At 54.0% G+C, this 12946-nt stretch overlaps 1 protein-coding gene across 1 annotated transcript; it reads left to right on the forward strand.

The window, feature by feature from the left end:
- The first annotated feature begins 1103 nt into the window (after window positions 1-1103).
- Window positions 1104-3671, forward strand: LOC119310917 (late embryogenesis abundant protein At3g53040-like). Its single transcript, XM_037586541.1, has 3 exons — window positions 1104-2093; window positions 2160-3155; window positions 3259-3671. The coding sequence occupies exons 1-3, from the start codon at window positions 1149-1151 to the stop codon at window positions 3457-3459; spliced, it is 2142 nt and encodes a 713-aa protein (XP_037442438.1). The 5' UTR covers window positions 1104-1148; the 3' UTR covers window positions 3460-3671.
- Window positions 3672-12946: the final 9275 nt, after the last annotated feature.

Raw genomic sequence — 12946 nt, forward strand, 5'->3', positions numbered from 1 at the left:
GGTCTAGCCCCCCTCGTCCCCCCTTAGAATCGTCCCTGGCTGAGACGTCCCTTGCTTAGCCAACAATTAGAAGAAAATTAGATCCCAATAAATATATAAATACAGACTAGTTAGGGCATATTTTATAATCTTGTCTAGCTCGTTCATTTATATTTTTCTTTCTTCTAACATAGTTTTCGTCTCAGGTTTAGATCAAAACTAGCTTGGTATATTTTTTGTAACTTTTAGATCAAAACAAGGCCCAAACCTAAGTTATGAAAATGCTAGGAGTGATCCTGTGATTCATCTCTTGGGCCACACGAACACACCAGCCTGAGTACTCCTTGAAGTTTCTTTTCCCGTGATTAAATGCACCCTAGTGGATAGTAAAATTAAAAAATAGTCATTTTCTCTCAAAAATTAAAAATTCTGAACTTTTTACAAACATGCCAAAATTTTCGTGAAGAATAACAGACAGATGCTCCAAAAAGATTTTCTGAAATGCATTCTTAATGGCAAATTTTTAAAGTGTTTGTTTTGCTAGTTTTACCCAGACCTCCACGAACGTCATTTCATTACTAAAATTTGCACGCTGACAAAAGCTAAGCAACATTTGTTGTGAAATAATCTGATATTTTTTCAATGTATTTTTATTTTTTCCTAGTTTAATATTGAGCATTTGAGGTCGAAATTGGAAGAACCATTTCGCAAAAAAAAAAAGACGCACTGCACTGTTCGTGCTGCCATATCCGCAGGGCCACCGACCATGGGTTCGGCCACGTACCCTTATGCGTGGCAGAGCGCTCGGGTGCCTTAGCCATGGCGGCTTGGCACGTGGACACGATCTCACGTGAGCCGCCCTTGTGTCTTCTCGCCGCTCAGTGCCTTCGCGCCCGAGGAAACCCCGCCGCTCTTCGCAGCTCTCTATATCCTCTCTGCATCGCACGTGTCGCCGTGTCATGCTCCGTACGCCGCGTCGACCTCGACCGACTCGAGACAAGCCGCCGCTGCTGCCGCTCAGCGGCCCCATTTTAAGCGGACCTCGCCACGGTCGTCTGCCAATCAAGAAAGAACTGGCAAAGCCACTCACTCACCAGACAGCAGTCACCACGTACAGCTCCACGCACCAGCTTCCGAGCACACACACTTGATCGCGCTAGCCACTGACAATGGCGTCGCAGCAGCAGAGCAGGAAGGACGCCGTGTCGAAGCGGGAGGAAGGCGGCCAGGGCGGCTTCAGCCTGGAGGAGATCGGCAAGTTCCGCGCCGAGGCGCAGCAGAACTCGGCGGACGCCATCCGCGCCGCGCAGGAGCGGTACAACCAGAACCTGCAGCACGGCGGCGCCGCCGCCAGGGCGGCGGTGACCGTCACCCAGGCGCCCGGCGCCACGGTGGTCTCCTACCAGGAGCACAAGGCCCTTCCCGAGGGCGCCCAGCAGGGCCGCGCGGCGCACGGTCAGGGCGCCAACGCGCCGGCAGGGGGCACCACGGCGGCGTCTCGGGGCACCGAGAAGCAGCACGCCGCGAAGCAGGAGGAGGGCCGCGGGCATGGCACGGGCCACAAGGAGCAGAAGGGCTCGGCGGCAGTCACCCGCGCCACCGAGGGCGGCCACGACAAGCAGGGCAGAGAGAGCGCCGCGCGCGGCACCAACGCTACGGCAGGCGCCGCGGCGGCCTCATCTCGGGGCGATGAGAAGCAGCACCACACGAAGGAGGAGGAGGGCCGTGGGCATGGCACGGGCCACAGGGAGCAGAAGGGTTCGGCAGCAGTCACCCACGCCACTGAGGACAGGGGCAAGGAGGGCGACTCGGCAGCCGCCTCTGCGCGCGGCGCCAAGGACGCGGCCATGCACGCGCTCGGCATCACGGGAGAACAAACTGTGGCGAAGGGAGCCGGTGCGCATGGCGCACAGGTCCGTGGGCATGATACGGGCCACAAGGAGCAGAAGGGCTCAGACTCGGCCGCGCGCAAGCTCGGCTCCACTGGAGACTACGCTGCAGCCAAGGGAGCCCAAGCCAAGGATGCCGGCGCGCATGGCGCGCAGGTCGCCGCGGGCGAGACGAAGGAGGCCACGGCTACCGCCGCCGAGTACGCCAAGCAGGCGGCAGCAAAGGCGAAGGAGGTCACGCTCACCACGGGCGAGATGACGGCGGAGTACGCGAAGCAGGCCGCCGTGAAGGCCAAGGACGTCACGGTGAGCACCGGCGGGACGGCCGCGGAGTACGCCAAGACGGCCGCCGAGAAGGCGAGGGAGGCGGCTCTGGCGGCCGGAAAGACGACGGCCGAGTACACGCAGCAGGCGGCGGTGAAGGGCAAGGACGTCACTGTCTCCACGGGCGGGACGGCCGCGGAGTACGCCAAGACGGCCGCCGAGAAGGCCAAGGATACCGCGCTGGCGGCCGGCAAGACGACGGCAGATTACACTCAGCAGGCGGCGGTGAAAACCAAGGACGTGACGCTGTCCACGGCCGCGCAAGCGGCGCAGAAGGCCAAGGAGGTGACCGCGGTCACGGCGCAGAAGGTGGCGGAGTACACGAAGGAGATGGCGGAGCATGGGAAGACCGCTGCCGCCCAGGCCGAGGAGAAGGCCAAGGAGGCCGCAGCCCGCGCCGCCGACAAGGCGGAGGAGCCGGGCTTCGACACGGGCACACAGGCCACGGACAAAGCCAAGAGCACAGCCGCAGGGGCGGCGGACAAGACCCGCGACACGGCCGCGCAAACCATGGACAAGGCCAAGGACGTAACTGGAGACACGGGGAACAGGACCGGAAGCATGGCTGCGCAGGTGAAGGACACGACCGGAGCCATGGCGCAGAAGGCCACTGATACGGCCGCGTACATCAAGGACTCGGTAACGGGCGCAGCAGGAGGCACGGCGGACAAGGCCCGCGACACCACCGAGCAAACAATGGGCAGGGCCAAGGACGCCACCGGAGACACGGGGAACAGGACCGGGAGCATGGCCGCCCAGGTGAAGGACGCGACAGGAGCCATGGTGCAGAAGGCCGGCGACACGGCCACGTACATCAAGGACTCGGTGACGGGCGCGGCGGGAGGCGCCGTGGACAAGACCCGGGACGCCACGTCGCAGGTCGCGCAGAAGGCAGGGGAGGCGACGAACAGGGCGGTGGAGACCGGCAAAAGCGCCACCGGCGGCGGCACGACCAAGGCGAAGGTACGTGCGCCGTGGTGTCCTGCCGCAAGCGTCCGATCCTACGGTGTCTCTGTAAGTGTGATGTATCCATTGTTGATGGCTCAGCTGTGATGTGTGCATGCAGGGTGAAGGCACCGAAGACACCAAGATCGTGGAAGACGTGCTGGAGGTGGTGGGCGCGACCGTGGAGGCGGTGGGCGCGACCGTGACCGGGCTAGCGCAGCACACCAAGGGGATCGTCGCCGGCGAAGAGGAGCTCATCCCGGTCGAGGGGGAGGCGGGGAAGGTCGCCGGAGCCGGCGAGGGCAGGAAGAAATCCGAGTGAGCAGATCCACACGTACGTCGCAGCAAAAATGTTAGAGAGAATGTTGGTTGTGCAGTCACTTTGATCAGACACGTTTATAAGGGTGTTGTATATAATTGTAATAATATAAGTAGTGCACTATATGGAGTGCTCAGGTGAGTCGAATAATGGTCGTTTATAGGTAAGAGGGACTATGTCCAGATGTTTAAGCTACTACTAGCATGTTTGGAAGGGCTCAGCTAGTCGAATCTCATATCTTATGAAATGAAATGGCTATCTTAGTGGATCTGAAGTTTTTGCACCCGAGCTCATCCTAAAATTGAATTAAAAAAATCTGAATTTTTTAGGCGAACTTTAACAAATATGAGCTTGCAAAGTTTAGTCATGAAATCACATATTTAGAAGTCGTGAAAGAAAAAACTATTTGTCAAAGTACTTCATACAACAACAAAAAAAATCAGATTTTTCTTATTTTTTTAATGTTTTTCAAGTTTGTTCATTCCGAACTCATTTGATCTCGGGTACGATATATGGTAGGATACATCGTGTATTTAGCCGACTGAACTAGACAAATGTTCATGTAAACCTAAAATGATACTCATCCACTTCAATGTTAGAATCATCAAGCTCTATATGGGGGAAATACTTATCACGTTGGGCATAGAGCATCTACAAATCTTTTTTTTTCTCAAATACGCATGAGTGTGCGTACAATATATTCAAAAAAAAAGGAGGGAAAGAGCCCCTCCATGTTGTGATTACATAATTACATAGCCCCCAACTCCTGGTGATTACATAATTACTTCAAGAAAAAGGGGGGAAAGAGCCCCTCCACGTTGGTGATTACATAATTACATAGCCCCCAACTCCCAACTTCACTCAATCCAACACTTACAGACTAATTCCTCACGGCATGACCTACCTCTAAGGCCGCTAGGAAGCGATCTATATCCACTTTAAGCAACCCTACAGCCTTCCACAGCGCACTCCGCAGCTACCCTACGCATTACAAACATGATCGATAGGGCATCTCCCTCAAACAGTATTGCCGTCCAATGCTTCCATAGCTCCCAAAGCACCAGGACAATCAACGTACGCGTGTCCTTCTTTTCTGCCGCGCTATCTGCTGTGATCATGCACCACTCTGCAAGACTTGATGTTGGTGTCGGTGTCCATTGTGGCTTTCCCCAAGCCGTGCACACCCGCGCACATACCTCATACCGGAGCATTAGGTGGTTCATGCTCTCCTCAACCTGGTCACAAAACGAGCATGCTTCCTTGTGCTCTAACCCACGGCTCGCTAGTCTATCCGATGTTCAACATCTATTCTGCATTGCGAGCCAAGTAAAGAATCTGCACCTCAAGGGGGCCTTGGACTTCCATGTGAACTGCGCCGTTGGATCTTTTTCCCGAGCCCAAAATTTAGCTTGGTACGCCGATCTCGTGGAGAAGGAGCCGCTTGGCTCCCACGCCCACCTCACTGAACCCACCTCGTCTTGGTGCAACTGAACTCTCTCCATTCGATCCCACAAATCAAGGTACTCCTGAAGCATCTGAATCGTCACTTCAGGTCCTATGTCCAAAGCCCAAGCTCCATTCATCAAGCCTTGGCTAACTGTACGACTGCTTCTTATCCTTTGTCGCACCATACTATAGAGTGTTGGCGCCAGTTCCTCCACTCTGAATCCATTCACCCATCTGTCTTCTCAGAATAGCGTGTTCTCTCCATTGCCCGTTGTCGCGTGGGTGGCAGCCTGGAAGATTTGCATAGACTTTCGAGGGGCTGAGATATCAAACTCTGCCCACGGCCTTGATGAATCCACTCGCTTCAGCCAGGACCACCGTGCATGCATGGCCGTATTCAACCACTTCAGGTTGGGGATGCCAAGCCCCCCTGCCCACCTCGGCGAGCACACTTTCTCCCAAGCCACTCTACACTGGCCATCGGATGCCTGCTCCTTGGCACACCACAAGAACCCACGACAAATCTTGTTCATGGCCTTTATGATCTTCTGTGGGATGTCAAGCGCCATCATCATATGTATAGGGATTGCACAGAGCACAGACTGAAAAAGGGCCATTCTTCCACTCTTCGACATGTTGACGGCCATCCACCTAGGTAGGCATCGAGCCAGCTGATCCACCATACCCATCAGTTGAGCTGCCATTTGCTTTCGCGGGGTGAGAGGGAGCCCCAAGCATCTGCATGGATACGAACCTTGCGGGCAGCCAAGCACCTGCACCACCCTCTCCATGATCATCGAATTGCACCGTATTGGCATAGCCGCACTCTTCTGCAGATTAACTCTGAGACCAGACGCTTCACCAAAGAGACGCAGCAAGGCTGCACAAGTAGTGAGATCCTCCGTATACGGTTTGAGGAAGATCATGACATCGTCCGCGAACATAGATACTCTCTCGGTTAAACCTCTCCAAGCGAGTGGGAATAGGATACCTCGCTCCAGGGCAACCCCAAACATCCTCTGCAGCGGCTCCATTGTGAGTATGAATAGCATCGGAGAGACGGGGTCTCCCTGCCGCAGGCCCTGGCAGTTGTAAATAGGCTCTCCCGGCACACCATTAACCATGATCCTCGTTGACGATGTTGCAAGTAATCCGCAGATCCAGTCGATCCACCTAGTGCTAAAACCCATGCACCTCATCACTTCCACCAAGAATGGCCACTGAACTGAATCAAACGCCTTTGAGATGTCCAGCTTGAGCATGATGGCTGGCTGTTTAAGCGCGTGCAGTCTTTTCACTGTACTTTGCACTAACATGAAGTTGTCATAAATGGAACGTCCCTTGACAAATGCAGACTGATGCTTGCCAACCAGCCCTGGCAGCTCCAAGGTTAATCTAACCGCGAGTAGCTTGTCAATGATCTTGATCACATCGTGAACTAGGCTCACAGGCCTGAAATCCTTCACGTCGCTCGCCCCATCCACCTTTGGCAGCAGGGACACAATTTCCTTATTAATAGCATGCAACCCTCTCATATCACCACAAAAGAAGGAGGCAATCGCGGCCATGATGTCGTCTTTAATGATCTCCTAGCATGAAGCATAAAAACGACCCGTGAATCCATCCGGGACGGGTGCCTTGTCCATAGGCATTGCACTAACAACCCTCCGCACCTCCTCCTCTTTTGTGAAGGCAATGTCAAGGCCTGGCATGTCCAAGCAAGATAGCTGAAGTGTCTCTAGGTTGATAGAGGTCAATCATTGCTGAGTAGTCCCAAACAGATTCTTGTAGTACCCATCTACCATGCTTGCAATCTCCTCTTGGTTTGTGGCTACTTAAGCTCCATCTCACAATGAGGTGATCATGTTCCGCCTCTGTCGGTGACACGCAGACTGGTGGAATAGCCGCGTGCTACCCTCCCCTTCCCGTAGTAAAGGATCCTAGATCGCTGCCTCGCGATGGTCCGTTCGAGCGAGCATAACCCCAACAACTTCTTCTTAAGTAATCTCTGTAGCTCCCGCTCTTGCCCAGACAATGCTCTTGTGTCCATCACCTTATCCAACCGCTGAATCACTTCCAGCGCGATCGTGATTTGAAGCTTTACATTGCCGATCCACCGATCACTCCATCGCTTTAAGCTTTTTGCCGTGGCTCTCAATCTCATATCCAAAGTCTTGTAAGGATTATCCTCACGAGGAACCGAGGCCCAGGCCTCAGCTACGATATCCAAGAACCCTTCTGCCTTCGTCCAGAACGCCTCAAACTTAAAGCGTGAACCCATGCACAGGTCCGCGTTCACATCGAGCAATAATGGGCAATGATTCGAGATAGCCGATCCCACCGCGCTAAGGCAACAAGTCGGGTGTAGCTCTTCCCACGACGCAGTACAAAAAACATGGTCCACCTTCTCGAGTGTTACATTCACTCTCTCATTAGACCAAGTGTAATGGCGGCCATTCAAATAAGCCTCCTTCAACTCAAGCGAGTTCAGCTTAGAGCGAAACTTGCCCATCATTCTGCGGTTTATCCTCTCATTGCTCTTGTCCTCAGGGTTCACTACCAGGTTGAAATCACCCGCAACCATGCATGGTCCAGCATGGAGCTCACGGATCTCTTCCAACTCTTGCAGGAAAAGCAGCTTCTCCTGGTCGAGCTGCGGCCCGTACACACCCGCCAACCACCACTGTGGGCCTTCCGCCAGCATAATCAGTGCCGTTAGGGTGTACTCCGTGTAGTGCGGGTTGGACACGCGCACTACCGACTCATCCCAAGCTAATAGGATTCCACCTCGTGTACCATTCGCCGGCAAGTAAAAGAAGTTACCAAATTTATAACCGAGGCAATGGCGAACTACATAAAGAATTACAACCTCCATTTTAGTTTCTTGCAGGCACACCACACTCGGGTTTGCCGCGGCCACCACCTGAGCTACCACATTCCTATGTGCCGGGCTATTAAGCCCCCGCACGTTCCACACAAGCGTTTTGAAAGGCGTACTATTCATGATGCTATCCCACCGAGCCACCAGCATCGCACCCTAGTGCGAGTCAGCCACGACGGCCTCTCCTTCGAACACCGGCAAAATAGATGGCTGCCAACCGAAAAGAGCAAGGATCGCCGTAATGTGGGTGTCAGTCAATGGTCGCTCAAACAGCTGCGCGTATGCCTATAACGTGGAGTCACTGATTACTTCGCCTTCATTTGCAAGACAGAGCCTCCGAATCAGAACATTTTGTTGCTTGGACGCCTTAGAACCCTGCCCCTTCCTGGCCAAACGGACGCTCCTCCTCGGGTAGGATACCGGCTGCCTCTTTTGCCTAGGCCTCCTCTTATCAGCAGCAACATCACGGCTGGGAATGACGGTCAAAAGTGGCATCAAATTGTGCCTCAAATCCATGCACAAAGAGTCCACCCTGTCCTGCATCACTACAGGAGTACGTGGCGAGAGCACCGCACCGCCCATGCATGTGCTGCATGGCCTGCATGGCTCCCCACCCGTTGCAGCCGCACCACCCACAGGCGAATCAGCCTCGGACTCCACCAACTCCTGTACCAGATCATCCTCGATCCCCACGCCCTGCCGAGACACCGCAGTGGGGGACAGATCAAACTCCTCACCCAGAACGTGATCACTGCATGCGCGGCCCCCACCAAACCTTGGGGCCCCGTCCTTGCTCGCCATTGGCTCCTCGATGGCTGGGCCGCCTAACGACAGGGAAACGTCCCCAATCCGCACGCAAGCCTCCACGCCCAACCTTGGGCTCCCATCCAACAGACAAGCTTCATCCGCACGCGCAGGCCTTGGGAGGTTCACCGAAGCGGGCGAGCCCCTAGGATCCCCTGCGATACCGGTCAAAAAGCGCGCCCCGCCAAATGACCTCTGACACACCAGATTGGGCTGGCCCAACCGGCTTTGAGCGGTCAAAAGTGAACCTGTCTTCCCTGCAAAGGAGGAGCGCCTGACCTCAGCCAAGCAACTGGAAGGCCCGACCACCGCCCGGTCCGCCAGCAAGCAACCCCTCTCCATCGCCGGCGGCGGCGCCGACGACCCACCGACGAGCCAGACGAGTCGCCATGCCCACCCGACGAAGCACCAGCTTCTCAAGCGCCCGACATGGCCCCATCCACCGGAGCGCGATCCTCGGCACCCCCAGCCTCATCTGACGGCGGCAGAGGCACCGGCGGTGATGGCGCATCCACGTTGGCCACCGCAACAGGAGCACCAAGAACGGCGATGGAGACCGGATACCACAGCGCTGCAGGCCCCCCTCCACACGAGCCTCTCTCGGCTCCTCAATGAACAACAATCGGGAGCCAGGAATCCTTGCCGAATCATCTGTTTGAAGCCACACACGGAACCCCAACATGTCGAATCTGTTCGTCGTCCTGCCCGCAACCTGATGCATGAACCCCAGGCCACGCAAAACTACCTCAGTTGTCCGCCTCGTCCACGCATGCGTAGGCACACCCCGCAGCTCAAGGGGCACCAGGACGGGCATGGCCGCGCCAGTGGCCTGACCCTGCCGGAGCCACGGCCTCAGCGAGAGAGAGAACCCCGGGGCAGAGGCCTCCCCACGCTCCACCATTAACTGCCTCACGAACGGGTGCTTGCAAATCACCAGGAAATCCTCCGGGAAGAAAGGGCGGATTGACATGTCCACCGGACCGATCCAAACTCCGCGTGCAGAGCCACCGCAGCCGACGCCAAATCGACCACCGGCCTCTCGCCGGTGACCGTGACCACCACCGCGTGCCTGAGATCCTCCTTCATGCGGGACAACTCCTCCGAGGCCTCAAGGAAGCACCTTTCCACCAAAGGCGGTGCCGGCACCGAACGAGATGGCCCGTCGGACTCCACCAGGCGGTCGAACGGGACGAAGAACCTTGGCTCGCCCACAGCATCCACCGACCCCGAAAGCACCACCGCGCTCCAAGGCCGGACCAGGCGGACCACCCCAGGCGGAGGCGGCCCCGGCGGGGGAGGCGGCAAACCGGACGACGAGCGGCCAGAACCCGCGGGAGGCACAACCCGGCACACCGACGGAGGAGGGCGCGCCTCCGCAGCCACCGATGAAGCACTCCTCGGCCTGGAGCACTCCCGAGCAATGTGGCCGCTCCCATTGCAGCGAACGCACTTCGTGGGATTCCAACACGTGGTCGAGATGTGGCCCTCCTCCCCGCAGTTGTAGCAACACCCGTGGAGGACAACGGGGATGCTGGTCTTGGGCGGTCGCGTAGTGAGCAGGGCGTCAGCCGGCGAGCGGTGCCGACGAGTGGTGGGCGGGGGAGGCGGGGAAGCAGGGCTGCACGGACGGCGGCCCGCGCGCGTGCGGCACGCCGAGGGATCCACCGCAGGCGGCCTGGGGGGACCGACCGCACCGCCCTGGAGAATAGGCCCGAAAGCCGTGCCCAGCACCTCCGGACCGACGATGATGGAGAGAAGCGGGGGCCGGCCAGGCACTGGAGGGATCCACCGCAGGCGGCCTGGGGGGACCGACCGCACCGCCCTGGAGAATAGGCCCGAAAGCCGTGCCCAGCACCTCCGGACCGACGATGATGGAGAGAAGCAGGGGCCGGCCAGGCACTGGAGGGGGAGCCTTAGATCCAGAGGAGGGGGAAGACGACCCCGAGAGAGAGATCCGAGAGGCCATTGCTGGTGGACGCCGGCACCAGAGTGGTTGCCGGCGGGCGCGAGGACGCCGGGGCCGGAGTGGCGGCCGGCGGAGGGGAGGGGAGCGGGAGGGGCGGATGCTCTAGCCCGGAGAAGTCAGAGCTCTAGCCCCAGCGTGAGGACGCCGGGGCCCGAGTGGCAGCCGGCGGAGGGGAGGGGAGTGAGAGCATCTACAAATCTGACCGCGCGTTCGCGGGCTCCATGCAAAAGCATGCAAACAATAAAATCAATCTCAAATTAGCACAACTGCATCTGGACATTTCATATTAAATTTTTAGATCCGGACATCTCATACTAGATTGTCAGATCCATACAAAAACATGCAAACAATAAAACCAAATAATAAAATCTAAGTGCCGCGTAGCTACTCCTCGTCAGGATGGGCGGGAACTGGGCCTCCTCCTTCTCCTCTATCTCCGCGTCAAGTTCAGCGGAAAGGGCGTTGAACACTGCCTGCTTTTGCCGGAGGAACTGTCGGTTGGCCTTCATGTAGGCCTCATCCTGGATGGACTTCATGATGGCCTGCTGCTCCACCATCTTGACGACTTGGGCGACGACGAATTTCACATTCGCCATGTTGAAGCCCTGCTCCGGCAGCTCCGCCTCATGCTCCTCCGGATTCGCCTCCGCCATCGGCTCCGACACCTGCTGCTCCTCATACTATTCTGAAAAAATAATACTAATAACTGATAAAGGGTGCTACAGATTATAGATAAAGCGCAACAAAAAAGGAAATACTGATAACTGACCACTCATACTCATGGCTGATACTATTCTGAAAAGAGGTTTTAGTGGCTTCAAGCCACACGCGCGCGTGCACAACAAAAATATGGTTCACTAAACAAAAAGTCTGAATGAAGTGTCAAATAGCTACAACTAAATAAACACGGAGAGGCTGAAAACATAGTGGCCAACTATAGCAATGTCATGTCTTTTTTTTGAACCAGACTATAGCATGTCATGTCCTTTTCCACCCTTCAGGTCAGCAACAAATGTGTGCCCCACATAGGCCTCATAGAGCAGACTGTCGCCATCCACATCGTTGAATGCAACCCTTGTGTTGCATGGGACAACTTTTGAACCAAAATAAATCGCGGGAAAAAAAGGATAAGCACAAAAAACACAATGGTGAAAATTTGACAAAGGGGAGAACGACAAAATGTAGTAAATGAGTGTTTCACAAAAAGATTTTTACCACTGATCTTTCGAAGTCCCCTGACAGTGACAACCAAACCCTGAATCATAAGCCTGCTGAATTGTCGCTTGCGCAGTCAAGACATGCAGATTTGGTATGCCATTTCCTGTTGTGTGCATTGTCAAAAACAAAAAGGTTTATTTCAGTCTAAACCAAACTAAAAATTTGGAAAATGTCGAACTATGAAAACTGATGCAAATGATGACATTCCCTAGAGAAAATGACTGAAACTTGAACCACAACCACATAACTGAGCCTACATTCTGAAGACGCAAAATGTAGAAGACATTATAAGGAAAATCTAATGACTTACCTTCAAGAATTATGCTGGAAAACTAAGAAAATGAGTTGAGACTTACTAGGAAAAAATGAGTAGAAATACATGGAGACTGATGGTTGGTAACTAATACTAAAAATTCAAGCAAGAACGAGAGAACAAATAAAACACTCCTAAATAAAACATGAAGACTGAAGACTGATACTAGGAACTAAAACAAGACAGAGAACAAACTAAAACAAACCTAAATAATAAAACACGCAGATTGAAAACTGATAGCTGAATACTAATTGCTGATACAAAAATTGAGAAAAAAAATGTGAAAACAAATTAAAGCACTACAAACTAATTGACTGAGAATTAATGACGCTAATAAGAACTAAACCAAGACTGAAGAAAATAATAGATGAAGGGAAAAATGAAGAAATAAGATAAACAGATTAACTGGGGTACTGAATAAATAATAAAATGATAAAATTAAATTAAATGAGGAACAAAACTATAACTTGGAAGACTGATGCTATTGACCATAGCTACATGACTGAAAACGAAAAACTGGTAGCAAATTAAGATACACAAAAGAAGTAATGAAAATAATAAATGACAAAGACCTATGAGGAACAGGACTAAAAACGTATGCATATCGTGTCCACTCCCTGCTTAAAGAAACAAGACTGATGACTGATACAAACCTGAAAACATGGAGAGACTAAAATGATGACCACAAAACTGAAAACTGAGGACTGATGAGAGACTAATGTCACTGACCTAACCATGCAAGACTATAGACTATAGACTGAACCATGAAGAAACTGAAAACTATACACTGAACCTTGAAAACATTTACTCCCTCCAATTCATTTAATGTGAGTAGGACATCAACAGTAGTACGATATCTGCA

This window comes from Triticum dicoccoides, chromosome 1B (assembly GCF_002162155.2).
Source record: "Triticum dicoccoides isolate Atlit2015 ecotype Zavitan chromosome 1B, WEW_v2.0, whole genome shotgun sequence".
Taxonomy (NCBI): domain Eukaryota; kingdom Viridiplantae; phylum Streptophyta; class Magnoliopsida; order Poales; family Poaceae; genus Triticum; species Triticum dicoccoides.